Source organism: Gorilla gorilla, chromosome X, assembly GCF_029281585.2.
Source record: "Gorilla gorilla gorilla isolate KB3781 chromosome X, NHGRI_mGorGor1-v2.1_pri, whole genome shotgun sequence".
Classification (NCBI taxonomy): Eukaryota; Metazoa; Chordata; class Mammalia; order Primates; family Hominidae; genus Gorilla; species Gorilla gorilla.
The window spans coordinates 32,348,448-32,371,493 of record NC_073247.2 but is presented as its reverse complement, the minus strand read 5'-3'; the positions used below and the strand labels follow the sequence as shown (position 1 = coordinate 32,371,493).

General features: G+C 38.2%; 1 protein-coding gene across 4 annotated transcripts in view; it reads right to left on the bottom strand.

Annotated features, from left to right (window-relative positions):
- MBTPS2 (membrane bound transcription factor peptidase, site 2) overlaps positions 1-23,046 on the bottom strand; it is a 45,813-nt gene that overhangs the window by 9,572 nt on the left and 13,195 nt on the right. Inside the window, exons 5-7 of one of the 4 annotated variants that reach the window (XM_004063906.4) lie at positions 22,343-22,470; positions 7,326-7,444; positions 6,233-6,413 (exon numbers count right to left, since the gene is read on the bottom strand). In XM_004063906.4, the coding sequence (XP_004063954.1) occupies positions 6,233-6,413; positions 7,326-7,444; positions 22,343-22,470 (428 nt within the window). Of the gene's footprint in view, positions 1-6,232; positions 6,414-7,325; positions 7,445-17,362; positions 19,314-22,342; positions 22,471-23,046 lie in introns of those variants that run through there. The other 3 variants (XM_019019693.4, XM_055376378.2, XM_055376379.2) reach the window with 3 other exon arrangements.

Sequence of the window (23,046 nt, the reverse complement as noted above, 5' to 3'; positions counted from 1 at the left end):
TGTTGACGGCCAGTTCAAGGGCTGATGCTGTGAAACCTGCCTTCATCTTCTCAGTCAAGACTGTTATCATTTCCCAGTATTGCCTGTCGTTACTTAAATTTAAACTTGTACTGTAATAATGTGGGTATGGTCTGTTTTTCTGACTCAACTTTGAGCTTCCTGAGGGAAAGGTTTCTCAGTGTCTTATATAAGGTGGATTACTCAATATACACTGAATACATAAATGATTTTCTACCCGATTTGCCTTTGCATCAGTAATGATTTTAAAATGTTTACAGCTGATGCTTAATTACCAACTTTTCTTAAGAGGACTGGGTACAATACAGAATTGGAAGTCAGGAATTTATTATCGCTAATGATACCGCATGTTTGCTAATATAAATGCTTAAATGGGCCAAGCAGATACCAAATAAATGAAGTGGGTCATATGCAGAAAAAACAAAGTGGTGGGAACTGTGAGGAACTAGAAAATACATGGCCTGTTCTAGGGGGTTAGCAGCCAGGCCACTCAATTTGGGGCCCAGAATCGACAGATCTTCCATTTTGTCCCAACAGAAACCAGAAATCTGAACCTTCATGTGAAGCCTGTTGAAGTTTAAACATTGGCAGCCAATTAAAAATTTAAAAACACTGGGCAAGCCAAAGCAAATACATCTGCTAAGGCTGGATTTGGCCTGGAGGCTGCCACCAATTTGTGATCTCTGGTTTTTTCTTCCTCTGGCATTTATTCCAAGCAAAACAGAAATCCATAGCTGTGGCCTCCCTGACAAGATTAAGTACCTCCTAACATACTGAATTTTCCAATAAAGAGTGAAATATTTTGTTTGCATGTGAGAAGTAAACTTGATATTTCTCTATCACTATTTTAAAAAGTTATAGGCTTAAACATAGTTAATTTTAGAATCTTTTCTACTGGGTCACATAAAGAACAAGTTACTCAACCAATTTCTGTGACTTGATTCTTAATCTATAAGATGAGGGGGTGCAACACAGATAATTTTTACATTCATGTATTTTTATTAATTACGAGAGGCCAATACAATTCTACTTTGGAAGTAATAGTCAAGATTGCAATAGGATGTCCCCAGGGGAATTTATGGGTTCAATTTAACTCTAGAAGATTAGAATTGTCCTTTAAATATCCCCAGTATGGGAGACAATCAGAAAAATTTAAGGCCAGAAAAGTTTCATAATGTTACTACAGGGAGAACTTGTATATTTTGAATGTACCCTAAGATGAGCCCGAAGATAGTCACAGAAATAGTCCAGTCTACAAAGAATGGTCTAGACCAGAGGTGACTGTGGAATAAAGCTGGAGAGAAGAGATTTTTTTCAGTCTCTAGTTCACAGTGCTTACCACTTTCTGTATCTCTAATATGAACTGAACAATTTTCTTACCCTAGCTTATTAAATATATAACACATAGCTAGGGCTCCAACACAGGGAAGCAAGCCTATTTATTCTCAGTTCTGTTGCTGACTTTATGCCATCATTGCCTAGTAACAAGTAGTAAAATTAAACACACACACACACACACACACACACACGAGGCTGGGTGTGGTGGCTCACCCCTGTAATCCCAGCACTTTGGGAGGCCGAGGCGGGAGGATCACCTGAGGTCAGGAGTTTGAGAACAGCCTGGCCAACATGGTGAAACCCTGTCTCTACTAAAAAAATACAAAAAAATTAGCTGGGCTTGGTGGCACACACCTGTAATCCCAGCTACTAGGGAGGCTGAGGCATGAGAATTGCTTGAACCAGGGAGGCAGAGGTTGCTGTGAGCTGAGATCGCGCCACTGCACTCTAGCCTGGGCGACAGAGTGAGACTCCATCTCAAAAAAAAAAAAAAAGTATATATATATATATATATATACACACACACACACATACACACACACACACACAGACACACACATATATACTTATATACACACTCTTACTCTTCAATTTAGGATAGCAAAGAAACCTTGGACCATAACTTGATGCTCATAATAACAAAAAAAGGTCTTTTTGCTTTTCAAATATTAGAGCAATTTGGGCATAAAAAAATCTGAGTTCTCAAAGTTTGTTGAAAAGATTCCCAGAGTTTTCCTTTTATTATCTTAAACTGGGTCAAGAAGGGTCTTCTCTCATTCCAGTTAAAGATACGTAAGACAGTTTAATATTTCTGTTGCCAGGCAGGTAAGGGCATAAACCCTCACCTCCTTTGAACAGGAATGTAAACTGTTCATGGTGGATGCCTGAGTCTGGGCTCACAGCTTCATTTTAAGCAGAGTTGCCTTAGCATTCTGTCTCGTGCTCCTTAAAATGTAGTTCAAATGCTGGACTTGCTAAGGACAGCCTTTCTTACTCAAGACAATGCTTTCATCAAAAAGGAATTTAGCTTTATGCATATATGAAATAAGGAGTGCCTCCCTCAAAATAAAGAGTGAAAATACAAAGTACTTGCTAGGAAAATAGTCCCCCAAAAGAGCCATACTAGTTATTGTCTATAACTTTCAGTTCTATTTAAATCACTGAGTGGTGTATGGACAGCCAGCAACCCTAAAAGCAGAGGCTTCAATATGAATGGGGGAAGAGTGTATGTTTTTCTGTTCTGACCCAGATAAGACCAGAGATCTATTCCAGGTACAAAGGGCTCTAAGCCCTCACTCAGTGTTCTTCTTGGAGTTTCCCCAAAAGGCCGTTTAACCTTCAAAGAGTTTAAATCTAATACTGCATCTGAGAGAGACAGGATATGAAATAAGAGGCTAGAGATAATTGGTGGAGATGGTTTACAAGCACTTCCAGGGTGTGATCTTTCCTAGGTGGCTTTATTGCTCTGAAATGGTATAAATTCCTAGAATTTAGTTATGTGTACTGAATTCTACTCTAAATTGAACATGAATAACTTTTGGATCATTGGACACTTTGTAATAGTATATTTGACCATATCTTTCATTCCTACTTACAATGAAGGATAACGAAGTTACCTAGAAACATATAAAATACCATCAATCCATAGCTTTCTTAAACGTCCACAGCCCCAGGGGCTAAGCCTGCCATCAAAATTAATCTAGTATGTATTTTTTTTTTTAAGGCTAGTCAAGTGATGTAGTGGGAATAGAGAAGGAACAAAGAATTCTGTAACTGGTTATGATCAATTAATTGTAAGCACAACTGCATTTGGACCAGCCATAGTATGTATTTTAAGTGATATTTACAGACATTAATACTCCTTTAAACTGGCTAAGTATACATACTCCATCTTCAAAAGCTTAAATAGAGGCACAGATTTATCAGATATAGTAATCATGTAAAATAAACATGTATACTGAGACAAAATAGATATTGAAGAATTACTCCTGGGCTGGGACAGCCCAGGGCTTGAAAAAAAAAAAAAAGAATTACTTCTGGATTGATTTTAGTATAAAAAGAGTAGTATCTGCTTTAGGTATTTAAACAAATACCTCCAAAATGTAGCACATGATCCATAACAGTGAAATACTCAAACAGTTAATAAGAAGAGAGTTTCTGAGTATTTCAGGGAAAATTTTTATTTACAGTCTGTCTGTCAGGAAAAGGATAAAACCCTAAACATCTGAAAATGCAGATATCCTAAGTAAAACAATCCTACTGAAGAGAACTTTATTTAACTAGTGTGTCACTTTGGTTTTTGTAATTCAATACACATTACATCAAATTTAGAGAAACCAAAAGAAAAGGATAAAGGACTTAAGAAGTGGAAAATAATGGATTATTTCTTTAAAGAAGAACACATTGTGGATTACATATCAATCTTCTGTCATCTTAAAAGTTTTGGAAGATGGTAAGAGGCTCCTGAGAATGGGGAAAATTTATAAATATTTCAACCTTAAAGAATCAGATTGCTCCACTGAACAATCTTAACACCATTAAAACAGAGAACAATAGATACTGGATGCGATATGATGCCACAGGAAGTACCAAGTGCTGTTTATGAAGTGTTTTTGCCAAAAAAAAAACCCAAACAAAAAAAAAGGATTCTGAATCTAATCAACGCCATGGACCTAATTAGCAGTTTATAGAAAATTGGAAGACATCTGAACAAGTTAATGACATCATGAGGATAAGATATAACCAGAAAAACCCAGAATTTAGGAAATTCAACAAAACAAATGCCTCAGTTTCTTCAACAAAAAAATAACATTTCAAAAACAGGTCAAGGAAAATTGTTACAAATTTAAAAAGTCTTAGAAGACACCCTAACTAATTTAAATCAACTATAATGAAAAGAATTAGAAACAACTGAATACCAACTAGATATCAGAAATTAGTGTTATTTTGTTAGGAATTATAACAGTATTGTGGTCGTGTTTAATGAGTCATCATCCGTTAAAGGCAGGCTGAAAGGTTATGGATGAAATGATAGGATGCCTGGGATGTACTTTAAAATACTTCCCCTAAAAGTGGACTGCTTAGATGAAAAAATTGGCAAAATGTTAATAACTGCCGAAGCTGGCAGAAAGATACATGTGGGCTCGTTTATACTAGAAAATATTAGAGTCCTAAAAGTTAAATATGATATTATGAAAATAGTTAGAAGTTCAACAATATATAATAAAGGAAACACACATATTAGCATCCAACTTACCAAGAAAAATGTCTATTGGTTTGAATCTATTTACTTTACTGATTTACTTTAAACAGATTAGAACAGAATAAATCTATAGACATGGTCTAAGGATTAGTGAATGGCAGGTACTGGTGCTTGAAGCATTATATTATATTGAGGAAATATATTCTCCATCGTGTCTAAACATTTTTGATAATAAAAAAATTCTTACAAATGAGTAAATTTTAAAAAGTTTTTTTTAAAAAATCAGTTCTTACTACTTTGCCCGTGTTGCACACAGTACTTTACTAAAACTATTCTTGATTATTAATCATATTTCCCTACACCAATAGATGTGGACAAGTATCAGGATATTTTTTTACTTAAAGATATAGTCTGTGAGCATAATTTCTATTTTCTAACACCTCCAATTTTGTATAAAGAATTGGGAAGCTGATTTTGTATAAAGAATTGGGAAGCTGATTTTGTATAAAGAATTGGGAAGCTGATTTTTCAGAGCTGAAATAACTCAAAATAAGTTTGGCAGGATCCGAGAAGAAACTTGCTTCAGCTCTGTCATCTGCTGCACAGAGCAACATATCTGACTTCACATGGTATTTTTGGAAGCCAAGACAACTTCTTTAGGATGGCTGCCACATAAAATACATAAAATAACTCTACCCCAGATAGAATCAGACATGCCAACATCCACACAGCTACCACTAGAACTGTTTAAGTATTAACGGAATTTTTAAGAAGTAAGGGAATTTTTTCTAAATCCCAGATGGGGTTTTTTGTTTGCCAAGTTCCTTCTTATTTCTTGTAATCTTTCCTTATTGCATGTCTGTGTTGGGCTAACAATATATTAATACAGAATGTTTATGCTTTGATTTTTATATATTTAGTTGTTAACTATCGTTGTTTATCTGTTCTGACATAAGCTTATGCAAAGTAGAACCGGTTCTTATTATATTCCCTTTTTCAATTATAAAAGTTTAAAGTACTATAATATATCTACACACATGCATAAAGATAATATTATATTGGGGTATTTGATTATTGGAATTAGTTAATTGGTTATGATTGACCTTGAATGCTGACTTTTTTTTTTTTTTGAGACAGAGTCTCTTTCCATGTCCCGATCTCGGCTCATTGCAACCTCCACCTCCCGGGTTCAAGCGATTCTCCTGCCTCAGACTCCCGAGCAGCTGAAATCACAGGCACCCGTCACCATGCCCTGCTAATTTTTGTATTTTTAGTAGAGATGGGGTTTCACTATGTTGGCCAGATTGGTCATGAACTCCTGACCTCAAGTGATCCGCCCACCTCAGCCTCCCAAAGTGCTGGGATTACAGGCGTGAGCCACTGCGCCCGGCTATGATTTAATACAAGTGTTTTGAAAGCAGAAAATATTAGAGTCCTAAAAGTTAAATATGATATAATGAAAATAGTTAGAAGTTCAACAATATATAATAAAGGAAACACACATATTAGCATCCAATTTACCAAGAAAAATGTCTATTGGTTTGAATCTATTTACTTTACTGATTTGCTTTAAACAGATTAGAACTGAATAAATTTATAGACATGGTCTAAGGATTAGTGAATGGCAGGTACTGGTGCTTGAAGCATTATATTATATTGAGGAAATATACACACCTCTAACTGGGAAACTTAACTGCTGTAAAGTTGATGCACTTATACAGTAACCAATTTGGGGCTCATAGGCGATGGTATCTAAACATTCATTCCAATCTTGCACATTAGTAACAGGACAATCCTGTAGATGGGTGACAAGGTCTCCCACAAAAAGGCCTCTGGGTCCAATGGCAGGAGAGTCCTTGGGAAGAGGGTAAAACCAAATCAGATAATGCATGAAGACAAGCTATAATTAATCTGAGCAAATAATAAAGACACTGAGTTAATTAAGTGAATAGTTTGAATGCAGAAAATAATCCAGCTTTGAATTCAAGACATAGTCCTAGAAAATTAAAATAAAACCCAACAATTATAGTTGCTTTTCCCAAATTCTCCAAGATTTTGAATTTTTCACAATTGAAAAAAAGCCGACTTGCTGACTGTTAAGACTAAAATGATAAAATTTTTTCCCAAACTGCCAATTAAAATTTTTTTGGTGAAAATATCATCAGACTGTCTTGCCTTTCCTATATCCTTAACACATAAAACAATAAAACACATCCTTTCATATCCCCAATATGCAGGCAATACCATCAGTACAATGTATATGTAAGCCAATTGCTCACAAAGGTAATTTTCCTCTTTCTAATGTCTGAATACAAGATTTGATGCCATCATAGCAGTTATTGTCTAAGGGAGTGAAATACAGAGTTGAAGACATTAACTTAAACTCCTATGAAATGTTATGGCTGGACAGCCTAGGTTTCATCTTTCTTACTACTTAGGAGGCGTAAAGACATTTGACTCAAAAGCAGAGATATAAAAATAAACAGAAAAGGTAAATGATGCATTTTACCAATAAACTACAGGTAGAAAATCTTGATACTATCTTCCTAAGTACAGCATCAGGACAAAAACAATTTTCATGAAACTTTAAAAAAACCAATGTGTTTCCCAACATTATTTGTTAGATTTGAAAGGACTACAGTAATTTCTTCAGAAGAAACTAAGCATTTTGTATATGAAGAGATCTTGAATAAAAGTTTCTGAATAGATGCTAGGTATTACATCACAAAATCTGATGAAAGAATGCCCTGAGTAATCCATTATTTACCTCAGCAACTTCAGTGATGAGCACCCCAACTCCAGTGTAGTAAAATGGCAAGAGAATTACTGGGAGGAGAACAAGAGCTAAAATACCCAAGAGTGCAAGGACAAAATTATGCCAGATACCTGGAAAGAGAGGAAAAAAAGCAATAAGCTCAACCGGGGGCAGGAATGATATAAGTAGCTGGACCTCACAACACTTGGGCATTCTGATAAATTAATAAAGTGATCAGAAGAAGCAATGAGGCAAAAATATCTACTTATTAGTAGAGCAGACAGATGTTCAATTATTAGTTACTTTCATTTTAGATATTGAAATCTAAAATGGGCATGTTAATACCACACTAGGAAGACCACATGCTAACATGATTTCATACTGATAGAACTAATATCTTCCACTAATTATACTCTCTTTTCAGAAAATGTATATATCACTAATTTAAACATATTTGTGATCTTTGAAAGAAACCTCATATACATTCAAATAAAAAAATTCTTGCTAAACAGGGGTACAGAAACTCAAATGGTACTTGGAAAAAGGAGGTTGTTTTAAGAATTAAACTATTATGCAGAACAATATTGGTGGAACAAACCGAGCATATATTTTACATCACGTCACAGACTATAAAGCAACAAACCATAAGAAAACTGTCGGCCAGGCACGGTGGCTCACGCCTGTAATCCCAGCACTTTGGGAGGCCGAGGCGGGCGGATCACGAGGTCAGGAGATCAACACCAGCTTGGCCAACATGGTGAAACCCCGTCTCTACTAAAAATACAAAAAAATTAGCCAGGCATGGTGGCGTGCGTCTGTAGTCCCAGTTGCTTGTGAGGCTGAGGCTGGAGAATTGCTTGAACCCGGGAAGCGGAGACTACAGTGAGCTGAGATCGTGCCACTGCGCTCCAGCCTGGGTGACATAGCACAGAGCAGGACTCCGTCTCAAAAAAAAAAAAAAAAAAAAGAGAAAACCGTCTTTATTATTTTTTTTTAAACCCTAAAATTTAGGTACTCAAATTCATTAATCTTTTCCATTATATATTCAACCTTTGCAGCTGTGCAAAGGAAGACTTTCTCGCCCCTAATATTATGTAAGCAATCACTCTTTTTGTGGGGAAGGATGGTTTAAATAGTTTTATTTTTACATTTAAATCTCTTACCATTTGGAATTTATTTTTGTGTATGTGTGTGATTTTTACATTTAAATCTTTTACCATTTGGAATTTATTTTTGTGTATGGTGTGACTGATACATATAACTAATTTTATTCAAATGTTTAGCTAATAATTACTGAGCAGTGCATTCTTTCCCTACTAAATTAAATGCAACTTTTAATTTACAATACATTTTCATCTATTCTTTGGCTTGCTTCTGGAATTTCCATTCTTTTCCACTATTCCAGTGATAATAAAGCTGTTGCTGGTAGTAATATTTCAGTATTTAGTAAATAAATACTTTCAATTTGTTTATTTTGGTTATTCTCCCCTTATCCTTTCTGATAAATTTGAGAATCATTTTGACAACCACCAAATATTATTCAAATTACGATTTTTTTTCTTTTTTTGAGACAGAGTCACGCTCTGTTGCCCAGTGGCGAGATCTCAGCTAACTGCAACCTCTGCCTCCTGGGTTCAAGTGATTCACCTGCCTCAGCCTCCCGAGTAGCTGGGATTACAGGCGCCCACCACCACGCCCGGCTAATTTTTTTGTAGTTTTAGTAGAGACAGGGTTTCACCATGTTGGCCAGACTGGTTTTGAACTCCTGACCTCAAGTGATCCGCCCACCTCGGCCTCCCAAAGCGCTAGGATTACAGGTGTGAGCCACTACGCCTGGCCCACATTAGGATTTCTAATGTCACTACAATGACTGCAATAACTAGGGGTAAATCCATAATTTTACATTTCTGACATAGGAACACGACATCTGTTTACTGAAATCTTCTACATCTCTCAGTACAGATTTGTAGTTTCTCTATATAGGCCCTGTATACTTCTTTTAAAATGTTGTTTTTTTATTTTTTATATGTCACATTACTTTCTGAATGAGGTCTTTTCTTCCTATTACATGATCTGTTTCTTTCAGATACACAGGAATACTACATTTATTTTTGTATATTTACTTTGCAATTAATCACCAAACTGAACTTTCCATTTAGGATGTCTTAGTCTTTATTCTCTTGGATTTTCCATTATTTGCTAATAATAATCATTTATCTCCTCCAACATTCATACCTCATCTTTTCCTTCCTGTTTGGTCTTATAGCAATGACTGTAACTTCTAGAACACTTTTAAATAGTTGTGATGGAATGCCTTCTTTTGCTTTCTTCATGATTTTAATAAAACAACAGCCAAGAAACAGTAGGACTTATATGGAATTGAGGATCAATTTTATTCTGGTTTATATACTAAGCAATGAGACTGGGGCAACAGTAGAAAAGTCAGAATATGGGAGACTCAGGGTTTAAAAATATCATGGGGCCGGGCACAGTGGCTCATGCCTGTAATCCCAGCATTTTGGGAGGCTGAGGTGGGCAGATCACTTGAGACCAGGAGTTTGAGACCAGCCTGGGTGACAGAAAGATACTCTATCTCAAAGAAACAAAAAAACAAAACAAACAAACAAACAAAAATCATGGGTCAAGGGAGAAGAAAATCTATAGTTGTCATCAAGGCAGCAAGGTACCCATAGACTTGAAGCTGGTGATTATTATTAAGCGGGGGCTAAGGGCTACCCCAATCAAGCCCTACTTACGCTTAGTGTGGTTTGCAAATAATAAAAAAAAAAACACAACTACCTTAATTCTCTAAACACACAGAAATGATTTACAGGTCACCAGATGACTGAATAGGTAAAATAACAACTCAATATTCCTTGAATAACTCACAGTAGTTATAGCTGAAAGAATGTAAACTATCAATTTGGCAAGGCTTACACTGTGTTCTAAGTTTAAATTCCAGCTTACTATAATCACAACATCACTTTTATCACCAATGTTTTTTACTTTGCCCTCAAATAAACTTACAACTGGCTTATACAAATAAGAACAGGGTTTTCAATATTTAAGAAGGATTTAAAAACATTTAAGTACAGAAACAGAATGGTCAAATTTTACTTCCACTATTTATAAAGGAATTTTTAGCAACAAAGCATAGAGAATTTTTTTAAAGCAATCTACTCTTCACTTGGAACCAGATAGCAGGTATTGTTTAATCCCTCTTCTAAAAATTCTATACACCATAATTCAAAATTTAAACATCTTCATTTACAGCGTGCTCAGGAAATATCTCATCTCATCTCTCTTTTTTCCCCACCAAATTTCAGACAGATGTTTAGTGGCTTTTTCTTTTCAAAATCAGTATGTATTTCATTTTTTTTTTTAAAGAAATAGCCCCGTGTGGTAGCCCTAGCTCATGCCTGTAATCCCAGCACTTTGGGAGGCCAAGGTGGTTGTATCTCTTGAACCCAGGAGTTTGAGACCAGCCTGGGCAACACGGCAAGACCTGCCTCTCTACAAAAAATACAAAAATTAGCTGGGTGTGGTGGTGCACACCTGTGGTGCCAGCGACTTGGGAGACTGAGAAGTGGGATGATCACTTGAACCCAGGAGGTCGAGGCTGCAGTGAGCGGTGATTGTACCACTGCCCTTCAGTCTGGGTGACAGGGTGATATCCTGTCTCAGAAAAAAAAAAAAAAGAAAGAAAGAAAAAAAGAAAAAAACCTATTACATATACAACTTATTTTGCTTTTGAAACAGAGTTCTCACTCTGTCATCCAGCTGGAGTGCAGTGGTGCAATCTCCGCTCACTGCAACCTCTGCCCCCCAGGCTCAAGCCGTCATCCCACCTCAGCCTCCTGAGTAGCTGGGACCACAGGCATGCACCACCATGCTCAGCTAATTTTTTGTATTTTTAGTAGAGACGGAATCTTGCCATGTTGCCCAGGCTGGTCTCAAACCTCTGAGCTCAAGTAACCTGCCCACCTCAGCCTCCCAAAGTGTTGGGATTAAAGGCGTGAGTCACCACACCTGGCCTATATATGCAACTCTTTAAAAGTAGCATTATAAAACTAGATTTATTGGGAGGCTGAGGCGGGTGGATCACCTGTGGTCAGGAGTTCGAGACCAGCCTGGCCAACATGGTGAAACCCCGTCTCTAAAAAAACATAAAAAATTAGCTGGGTGTGGTGGCAGGTGCCTGTAATCCCAGCTACTTCGGAGGCTGAGGCAGGAGAACCACTTGAACTCAGGAGGTGGAGGTTGCAGTGAGCCAAGATCGTGCCATTGCACTCCAGCCTGGGCAACAAGAGCAAAACTCCGTCTCAAACAAACAAACAAACAAAAAACAAAACAAAACAAAAAACTAGATTTAAATGACACCCTGGACTTTTTACATGGAAGTGGGAAGACATTTTAGAAGCAATGAAATTATATTCCTAAATTTAAAACCAATAAAGTAGGCAGAGGGTACACATGTATTTCTCTCTCCCTCTAAATACACAATTTATGTACATCCCTAAGCTTTGAGGAACACACAGGTTTCCCACGTTGTCTTCCACTTTGATGGCTACACCACGGTGAGCTCACAGCTCAGCAAACATTTAGCAGGGATACTAAACTCTTCTTCTTAGAGACAATTCCAGATCTTTGAATTTGTCCTGTCTTGAATTCAGGGCAAGATAAGCATCTCCTCCCCACCCCTAACCTTGCCCCCTTGCCTGGGAAAGACGGCAGGGCAAAGCTGTTCAGCTGTCTACTAGGCTGACAACTCACAACTGGGAATGAGAAGTTAATGGGCTAGGTGATGTTTGGGATAGCGGGACTAGTTAGTTCTATACCATTTAATAAGCTCTGAAAGAGGTGCGTGGACCCAATTATTGGTGGGGATATATATAACCTTCTTTAGTCTTAGTTTTGGACATTAGGTGTCAATTTTAAGGAAAAAGAAGTCTCAGTACATTTTAACCCTAATATGAAATTAATTTAAAAATGTTCAATTGGCTTTTAAAAAATTACTAAAAAATACACACTGACTATAAAAATTCCAAACAATATAGAAGTAATAAAAAGTCATCTTTCCCAAATACCATTTCTCAACCACCAGCCCCATGACTCACAGTAAACATACTGTTATCATTTTCCATTACTCCAGATTTTCTCTGCCCACATCAGCATGTATATGAGTATACATGTATAATAATTTTAATAATTTACTCAAGAGTACAAAGCAGCAAGTTTCCTAATAACTTTTTCAAGACAGTTTTATAGTTTTTAATTTTTTTTAATTTAATTTTTTTTTTTTTTTTTGAGACAGTCTCACTGTCGCCCAGGCTGGTGTGCAACGGCGTGATCTCGGCTCGCTGAAACCTCCGCCTCCTGGGCTCAAGCAACACTCCTGACTCAGTGTCCTAAGTAGCTGGGACTACAGGCGCGTGCCAGCATGCTCGGCTAGTTTTTTAGTGTGTGTGTTTTTTTTTCTAGAGACAGGGGTTTCACCATTTTGCTCAGGCTGGTCTTGAACTCCTGAGCTCAAGCCATCCTCCCACCTCCGCCTCCCAAAGTGCTGGGATTACAAGCGTGAGCCACCGCGCCCAGTCGGTTTTATACATATATATATATGTTTATATATATATGTTTATATATATGTTTATATATGTTTTATATATATATATGTTTTTTGTTTTTTGAGACGGAGTCTCGTTCTGTCGCCCAGGCTGGAGTGCAGTGGTGCAATCTCGGCTCACTGCAAGCTCCGCCTCCCGGGTTCACGCCATTCTCCCGCCTCAGCCTCCAGAGTAGCTGGGACTACAGGCTCCCCCCACCACGCCCGGCTAATTTTTTTATGTTTTTAGTAGAGACGGGTGGTTTCACCGTGTTAGCCAGGATGGTCTCCATCTCCTGACCTCATGATCCGCCCGCCTCGGCCTCCCAAAGTGCTGGGATTACAGGCTCACGTGAGCCACCGCACCAGGCCTATATTTTTTAAACTCTTTTTTTCCCCTTAGCATCTTATATCCTATCCTATGGCAGATATGGTTATATGAACCCAGTGGTTCTCTGAAGGCTGCTCCTACCAGCTTGCCAGAGCTAATTGTGTGCATTTCTTCCTAATTCCTCCTTCAGGAAGTGTAGGTTTGCATCTTGAAACTGACCACGGTGCAAGTATTTACACCACAGAAACCAGCAAATGCTACCATCAGAGCTCCCTACCTTAGCCCTGCAGAGCCAGATGTTAAACATTCACTTAACACGCCACTAGATAACCCCTTCCCCCATACCTAGTCTTCCCTTTTCCTATTGCAGTTTTCCTTATGGGGCGGGGTATGGGCACTACTAGCACCAGGATGTCATGGAGACAACCCTGTCCTGTGGGCTGTAATGTAGCTATGATGGAGCTGGATTTAGGTCCACGACACAGAAGCTGCATGTTGGGAATAGGAGAGCTAACAAGACAGAACCCGTGTACCCAAATTACAGAGTTATCCGATCAACACTGAACTACTTATATTTGGAATGTTTTGAAAGTTTATGCCACTTATTTTTAGTTATTAGAGCAGTCAAATACCTAGCTAACACATGTTCCAAGTAATGAATTCACATTGTAAAATGTTCCTTTTTAAATTTTTAAAGTGTTGTAAATTATTAAATTCCAGAAATAGCCAGACAAAGTACGGTCTAGGACTTATCAGGTAAATGATCTTTTCTATTATATACAGATACATCATTTAAAAATACCAATGATATCAAATTATTATACTATATTTTGCTGTTTCGTGTTTTTTTGTTTGTTTGTTTTTTTTAAAGAGACAGTCTCGCTCCATTGCCCAGGTTGGAGTGCAGTGCTGTGATCACAGCTCATGGCAGCCTTGAACTCCTGAAGTGATCCTCCCACCTCAGCCTCCTAAAATTTGGGATTACAGGTGTGAGCCATCACACCCTATTTGCTTTTAAATTTATATATTTTTGACATTTTTCCATATCTGTTCATACATATCAATCTCATTATATCTGCTACAGAGTAATCCATTTTTATTAACATATCAACTTATGTATAAGGTATCCTACTATTAATCACTTAGGGTGTTTTAACCTTTTCATATAATACTGCAATACACAGCTTTGCTTATAATGTTAGGCGTCCAGTTAAGTATGCATCTCCAAGGGTATGAAAAATTACCTAGAAATGGAAATGTTGGGTCAAAAAATATGAACATTAAAGCTGACCTCCAATGAGTTTGCATTATTGAATTAATTTATACTCTCATAATTGACATTTTTCCACTCTGAATGACACTGGATGCTATCATAATTTTACTCTTTGCCAGTCTTCTGGGTGAAAAATTAAAGCCCATTTTCTTAAGAGCTACTTATTTCTATCCATTGCCATTTTTTGAGTTGTCTTATTAATTTACTAATTTGTATATGCTATTATTTATAATCTATATAGGGAGGAATTTGGTCCTTTATAACAGGTATTATAATTTTATCTTTCCAGTTTGTTGTTTGATGTGGTTTGTCGTTTTGCCTGTATAGATACTTTAAATTTTTGTGTGATCAAATAGTTCCTTGTACTAAGCCTTTTCCACTTCAAGATTATAAAAGATATTCACCTGTGTTTTCTTGTACTGCTTTCATAGCTTCCTTAACAAAATTAAAACAAAATTTAAAAAAACTAATCCTTTGATGCACAGTAATTTACTCTGGGGAAACTAATTTAGGATACCACTATGAATTCCCCCCAACCCCAGCCCAGTTGCTAGTCACAGAAACAAGACATGAACAAATGAGTAAAAGCCGGGACACTCAGCAGCACTGATTCCTTGACTATTTGTGTAGTCTCTTATCTCGTCAGGCATGTAGCTAGTACCAGATCACCCCTCTGATTCTGGATTTACCCATGCTGGTTAAGTGGCAATGAGGGTGGTGGAGCACACACATTTCTTTCATCTAAACAACCTCTTGCCCATTAATGATTTGTTTATAAGTACTGCAAACCTCTGGAATCTTTCTTATAAACTTTTACTTTTTCTACAGCAGGGTTTCTTAACAGGGACACTATTGGCATTTACTTTATTTTTTTTGAGACGGAGTCTCACTCTGTTACCTAGGCTGGAGTGCAGTGGCATTCTCTCAGCTCACTGCAACCTCCACCTCCTGGGTTCAAGCGATTCTCCTGCCTCAGCCTCCCAAGTAGCTGGAATTACAGGTGCTGTGCCAGCAACCCCAGCTAATTTTTGTATTTTTAAGTAGCCGGGGGATGGTTTCACCATGTTGGACAGGCTGGTCTTGAACTCCTGACCTTAAGTGATCCACCCACCTCAGCCTCTCACAGTGCTGGGATTACAGGCAGGAGCCCCGCACCCAGCCCCCCTGCCCCTTTCTCTCTCTTTTTTTTTTTTTTGACACAAGGTCTTACTCTGTCACCCCAGGCTGGAGTGCAGTGGCTCGATCACGGCTCACCGCAGCCTCCACTTCCTCAGCTCCAGTGATCCTCCCATCTCAGCCTCCTGAGTAGCTAGGACCACAGGTGTGCGCCCCACACTCAGCTAATTTTTTTATTTTTGGTAGAGACCGGGTTTTGCCATGTTGCCCAGGCTGATGTCCAACTCCTGAGCTCAAACGATCCACCCACCTCGGCCTCCCAAAGTGTTGAGATTACAGGCATGAGGCCCTGCACCTGGCACTATTGGCATTTTGGCCAAATAATTATGTGTTTCGTGGGGCTGTCTGTGCATTGTAGGATGTTTAGTGGCATTTCTGATCTCCCTCCACCCACCAGATGCCAGTAGCACCCTCCCCTTTTTCTTTAGTTCTAGCTTCTGTATTGATATAGGCAAACTACTTTTTTCCTTCTTTAGAAGAGGTGTTTTATTTTGCTTTTTCTATTACACAGGATGTACTTCTTAAGTGTTAAAGTCAACATATACACAATATATTCTACAAGCAAGCACTACTTTAACTGAACAGGCAAAGAAATTACACTAAACAACAGCATCTGGTAGTATTTTGGGGAAAATAAAATGACTAAAATAGGTTTAAACTAGTACTATTAAATCACCTAATATCAATACTACATGACCTAATACAGTTAAAATGCAAGATGTGTTAACATCTAATAATACAACCAAGATTAAAACAAATAACACCTATATAACTTTTTTAAGCAGGAAAATACTTCACATATGCATATAATTGTTCACTCTTTTAAAGTAAATCTTTCCCAAAGTTATCAACCTCCAGAAAAACCATAGACTTATTAAGCATATTCCTAAAAGTATAAACATAAACATTTTGAATTTTTTTACAATTTAAAAAAAAATTGTAAACAATAAATGAACTTCCTATTTCTAAGAATGTGAAAAGTCCCATTTTAAACACAGTTTGTAAGAACTGTCTCTTGATGTGAAGTCTACGAAGTCTATGGCTAATTTTTGTATTTTTAAGTAGCCAGGGGGTGGTTTCACCATGTTGGACAGGCTGGTCTTGGAACTCCTGACCTTAAGTGATCCACCGGCCTCAGCCTCTCACAGTGCTGGGATTACAGGCAAGAGCCCCGGGCCCAGCCCCCCCCCCGGCCCCTTTTCTTTCTTTCTTTCTTTTTTTTTTTTTGAGACAAGGTCTTACTCTGTCACCTAGGCTGGAGTGCAGTGGCTTGATCACGGCTCACTGCAGCCTCGACTTCCCCAGCTCCAGTGATTCTCCCATCTCAGCCTCCTGAGTAGCCAGGACCACAGGTGTGTGCCCCACACTCAGCTAATTTTTTTATTTTTGGTAGAGACCGAGTTATGCCATGTTGCCCAGGCTGATGTTCAATTCCTGAGCTCAAGCGATCCACCCACCTCGGCCTCCCAAAGTGTTGACATTACAGGCGTGAGCCCCTGCACCTGACACTATTGGCATTTTAGCCAAATAATTATGTGTTTCGTGGGGCTGTCTGTGCATTGTAGGATGTTTAGTGGCATTCCTGATCTCCCTCCACTCACCAGATGCCAGTAGCACCCTCCCCCTTTTCTTTAGTTCTAACTTCTGTACTGATATAGGCAAACTACTTTTTTCCTTCTTTAGAGAGGTGTTTTATTTTGCTTTTTCTATTACACAGGCTGTACTTAAGTGTTAAAGTCAACATATACACAATATATTCTACAAGTAAGCACTACTTTAACTGAACAGGCAAAGAAATTACACTAAACAACAGCATCTGGTAGTATTTTGGGGAAAATAAAATGACTAAAATAGGTTTAAACTAGTACTATTAAATCACCTAATATCAATACTACATGATCTAATACAGCTAAAATGCAAGATGTGTTAACATCCAAGAATACAACCAAGATTAAAACAAATAACACCTATATAACTTTTTTAAGCGGAAAATACTTCACGTATGCATATAATTGTTCACTCTTTTAAAGTAAATCTTTCCCAAAGTTATCAACCTCCAGAAAAACCATACATAGACTTATTAAGCATATTCCTAAAAGTATAAACATGAACACTTTGAATTTTTTAACAAGTTTTTTAAAAACACTGTAAACAATAAATGAACTTCCTATTTCTAAGAATGTGAAAAGTCCCATTTTAAACAGTTTGTAAGAACCGTCTCTTGATGTGAAGTCTACGAATTTTTCTCCTGTTGGGACCAAACTTTACAAAAACAGTTACAGAACAAGCTATGGCATCTTAGCACTATTATCTTATGTCAAGGTTTACATTTTTAAAAACGTTTAAATTCTATTTTTACTATAACAAAACACGAACCTTAAATGTGCAGGACTCATTTTTTTAAAAACTCTTAGAAACAACATACAAAACTTTGAGAGGCATATTTATTCCCTACCGCAGTCCTGGAAGATAATTCCCAAGTCTGAGAGGGGTCTTCTCCTTTTCACGGGCTGTTTTTGGTCTTCACATGCGTTAAAATATGGGTTTTCAGGTTGGTTGACTGAGCGAACTTCCTGTTGCAAACATCGAAGGGGCACACGAAGGGCTTATCGCCGGTGTGGATGCGCAAGTGTGTGCGCAAATTGAAATCAAGGGAAAAGCGTTTCCCGCAGCCTTCGAATGTGCACAGAAAGGGCTTCTCGCCGGTGTGGACCAGCTGGTGTCGTCTCAGCTTTGAGCTCTCAAGAAAAGCTTTGCCACATTCTGCACATACGTGGACTCTGGGCCCGTGGATGTGGAGATGTTTTCTCATGGCGGCGTAATCCCTGAACATCTTTTCGCAGCCGCTATAAGAGCAAGGGACTGTTTTGGGAGGTTCTCCTTTGGACCTTTTGGGCTTCACTTTAGTAAATTCTGCCAGCTGTTTAGGATCTGAGAGATCAATGCCTGGTAACCCCTCAGGAGGAAGTTTCTTCCCTTTCAAGTACTCGGAATAATCAGGTGGGTTTTCAGCCTGGCCTTCGCCCACTGCCCCTTGGTCATTGTTATCGTTAGGGGACCACATAGTCACGGAAAACTCACCCTCCAGCGTTTTGACCTGCATTTGCTTCTGCTCCCACTTCCTCGTGCCCTCGCTGGAGCTGCTGCCTGCCGGGTTGGCCTCAGTGGTGGTGGCACTCTTGCCGCTGGGCTTTTTGCTGGGCTTTTTGCTGCGGCTCTGGGTTGATGTTGATGCCGCCGAGGCCGACAGAGAGGCCAGGGTCATCTGGAAGTGCTCGTCTTCAATGCTATCCGGGAGGGCCAACTGGTCCTCCAAGTCGTTGCCTAGCTGGTTGTCTGAGCCGCAATAGCCCACCACTTCCTCTTGTGTCTGCAACATAAGCATTTCCTGGTCGTGGTCGCCATAGCCCGTGTTCGTGAAGAGCGGCTGCAGCACCATCAGAGGCGGATGGTTGTGGCCACCGTAGATCCAATTGCCATCCACATCCTCGTACTGGACGCTTTCCGTCGGAATGTCCTCCATAGGAAGGGGCTCCACATTGATGTCGTGGAGCTCCACAATCTCTGCCGGGATGTCCAGGTCTTCTGTGATGCAGAAATCTTCGTTGGAGGCCATGGCTGAGAGTTAGTTAGGTTAGCAGCAACAGGAAGACCGTGGGAAAAAGAACGCTGAGGGGAGTGAGGTGGGAGCTGCAGAGGAAGGGGCGAGCTGCAGAGGAAGGGGCGAGCTGCAGAGGAAGGGGCGAGCTGCAGAGAAACGCGCGAGCTGCAGAGAAAGGGGCGAGCTGCAGAGAAAGGCGCGAGCTGCAGAAAAAGGCGCGAGCTGCAGAGAAAGGCGCGAGCCTGAGGAAAGCACGAGCCGGAAGGCGCAGGTGCTTCTGGGATAGCCAGACGCATGCGCCTAGGCAACTGGCGCGTCTGTCGGCCCCAAAAGCACGTGCACGTGCCCGCGTACACACGCACATGCCCACGTGTTCACGTTCGCCACCCTGCGACCCCGCCCAGCTGTTGTTTTTCCACTTTCGTAAGCAGGCTCTTTACTGATTTTTTATGTATTTCATTTTAGTTGATTTTCATGTCTTCCCCTCCTGTCCATCCCATATAACAGTATCTGCCAAAAAAGCCTACTCCTTTTATACTTTTTTCTCTTATTTAATTGCACTAATATGACATTTAATATCAGTAATAGTTGATAGTAGAATTTGTCTTGTCCTTTAATAGGAATGCGAAGTGTTGTGCTATTATGATGTATGCAGCTATTCCTACTTTTACTAAGGATTTTTTTTTTTTTTTTGAGACGGAGACTCGCTCCGTCGCCCAGGCTGGAGTGCAGTGGCGCGCGATCTCGGCTCACTGCAACCTCCGCCTCCTGGGTTCGAGTGATTCTCCTGCTTCAGCCTCCAGAGTAGCTGGGCCAGGCACAGCAATCCCACACCTGTAATCCCAGCACTTTGGGAGGCCGAGGCAGGAGGGTCACTTGAGGTCAGGAGTTTGAGACCAGCCTAGCCAACTTGGCGAAACCCCTTCTCTACTAAAAATACAAAAATTAGCTGGGCGTGGTGGCTCGTGCCTGTAATCCTAGCTACTTGGGAGGCTGAGGCAGGAGAATCGCTTCAACCTGGGAGGCAGAGGCTGCAGTGAGCCTAGATCATGCCACTGCACTACAGCCTGGGCAACACAGCGAGACTCCATCTCAAGAGAAAAAGAAAGGGCGTTCTTTATCAACTTTCTTAATTTCTCCCATTGTAATTATTTGCCTATTTAGATTTTTTTGATTGCCTCTTGGGTTAATTTCAGCTATTTTTATTTTCTTATATTTATACAGGGTTTTGAAATTTTTTTTGTGGAGATGAGCAAACAACACTTATAATTGTTTTTATTTTCTCTGTTATCAATTGTCATTCCCCAATCTGATTGCTAATTGTCTTTAGATGCTTTTTCTCATTGTTCGACCTTTGATTTTTTTTTAAGAGCTCTTGGATTTAGCAGATCTAGTTTTGTTTTTTCTAATTTATTATTTTCTGCCTATATCCTTACTAATTACATCATCATTTCTTAATTATTTTACAGTTCTTTTCTCACTTAAGTTTAATACTCAACTAATCTATTTCCATTTGTATTTGCATAACTGCCTAAGGCAGTGCATTTTTCTTTTAGCAAAACTTTAAACATTATCTCAGTAAAATGATTTCATCATCATAATTTTTAGATCTACTGAAATCACAGGTTTGAATTAAATTGATCCAAGGTGTGATTAAGATAAATTTCTAAATTTCAGGTAGTTTTTACTTAGTTTGCTAGTCTTCTCTTGGGAATTTACTGTGACTTTAAGTCCCATGGGCACTTGAAAAAATATTGTCTTCTGTGTTCACGGTATAGAGTTTGACATACCTATTTTTACCTTAGCCTAACTTTTTTATACTTATCTGCCATGTATTAAAGCGTGAGTCTTTTTATTACCTGTTTCTTCTTATACTTTTCCCATTTTTGTTTTGCTTTGATGGTTTGTTACTTGATACAGTAAGATTCACAACTGTTATATTTTCATTGTGGCTTATATTCCTTATTATTGTTAAATGGCCCCCAATGTCTAATATAATGCTTTTGGTCTTATTTTCTGTTCCCATTTGCATGTTATGTTCTGCTCATCATTTTACTTTCAATATTTTTGAGTAATTATTTAGATTTATTTTGTACATCACATATTTGGGACATGTTTTAAATACAAACTAAGGGCATCTTTCTTTCAGTAGGTGAGCTTATTTCATTTATGTTTATTGACAAAATAAATGTGTTTTGGTCTTAAATTCATTACCATGGTTTATCTTTTGATATAGGGTCTGTTTTCTTTGGTCTGTGTTTCATGCTTTCACTGTGATAACTTGAAAAGTTTATGTGTGTTTTTAGATCTTGTAGTATTTACATTTATAATCTTAAGTGATATACTCAAGCCTCTATTTCTTGATTTATCAGGTTCAGGCAGATGTCCTCTCCACTATGAAGTTGAGGAAATTAGTATTTATATTTCCCGTTTTTGTTTTTCCCACCTTCAAGTTTTTTTTGTTGTTGTTGTCGTTGTTAGTTTGAGAATTCTAACTCCACACTTGCTTAGCCTCAGTTATTCCATTAAAAGTGATGCAGGGTTGTGATTAATTTGTCGTATGTCAGTTTCACTCAGCTGGAACTGTGGTTCCATCTCCAAGGGATTCTGTTTCTCTGATTGAACTCTGACAGTGCTAGAGTTCACTACTCATCCTTTCATAACCCTTTTTTTCCCATTCCTGGATACTTTTGATTTATCTCTTAGTCAATTCTTCATATTCTCCCTTGATTTGATGCAAATTTCATTCTATTTCAGCTGAGTTGACATTCTTCATAGTTTGTGATTTCATGTTGTGGACAAAACAAAGTTTTCCTCTGTTTTTAAATTTTTTAAAATTAATTTATGTTGTTTTTAGTTGGTTTTAAGGAAGCAGCTGGAATGTAAATTATTTTACTCCTCTACTTTTGAAGGGGTCTTATAAACTGAAGTTATTAACCAAAAGATAAGATATTGTTATTTGTGATATATTTTCCAAAAAGCACTAACCATAGAAAATCAAAACCAAAACCACAGATGAATATTAAAACAAAATTAAGTCTGTTACCTGCACAAAATATCCTTAGCTGCTGGACTGGCGATATAAGTTGCAAATGAGTGGTGAACAGATCAACAAATGCTCCAGGATAAATAATGAAGAGAAAAATCCCAAAGCCATTAAATCGAACTTGTTCCCTAAGAAATCACATAAGAAAAAGGAGTTTACTACTACTATTATATTTATCAAATTAATAGTGTACATAATCTTAAAACTTTTCACTGTAATTTGAATTCTTGCTTAAAAAACAGAAAGTCTCTCTGAACAGCCAAAAAAATTATACCTATACTATATATAATCTTAATTTTATAATAATGTACAGATTTGGTTATCTGTGAAATTGAATTTTGCAAAATAGGGCATACTGAAATAGACATAACTTCAAAATTTTTAGAAACCAATATGTTGAGCAAATAATTGAAGTTAGTCACATATATACAGAAATGGCTTTTATGAGAAACTAAATGAAAAACATTTTTATGGTTTACTCTGAACTATTTTCAGAGAAGAACATAGGAGACGATATAATTCAAGTAAATTACCTAATAACTTGTATTTGTCTTAGCAATTACAAATAATGGTGGAGATTTATCTAGGTGTATTCCTATCAAGCTAACGTTAAATAAGTATGTTTAAACATGCATAATGCTCAGATTGTCCTTAAGAGAACCAGTTTTTTCAGCAGGTTTTGATCTCCATATTAAAAAAAAAAG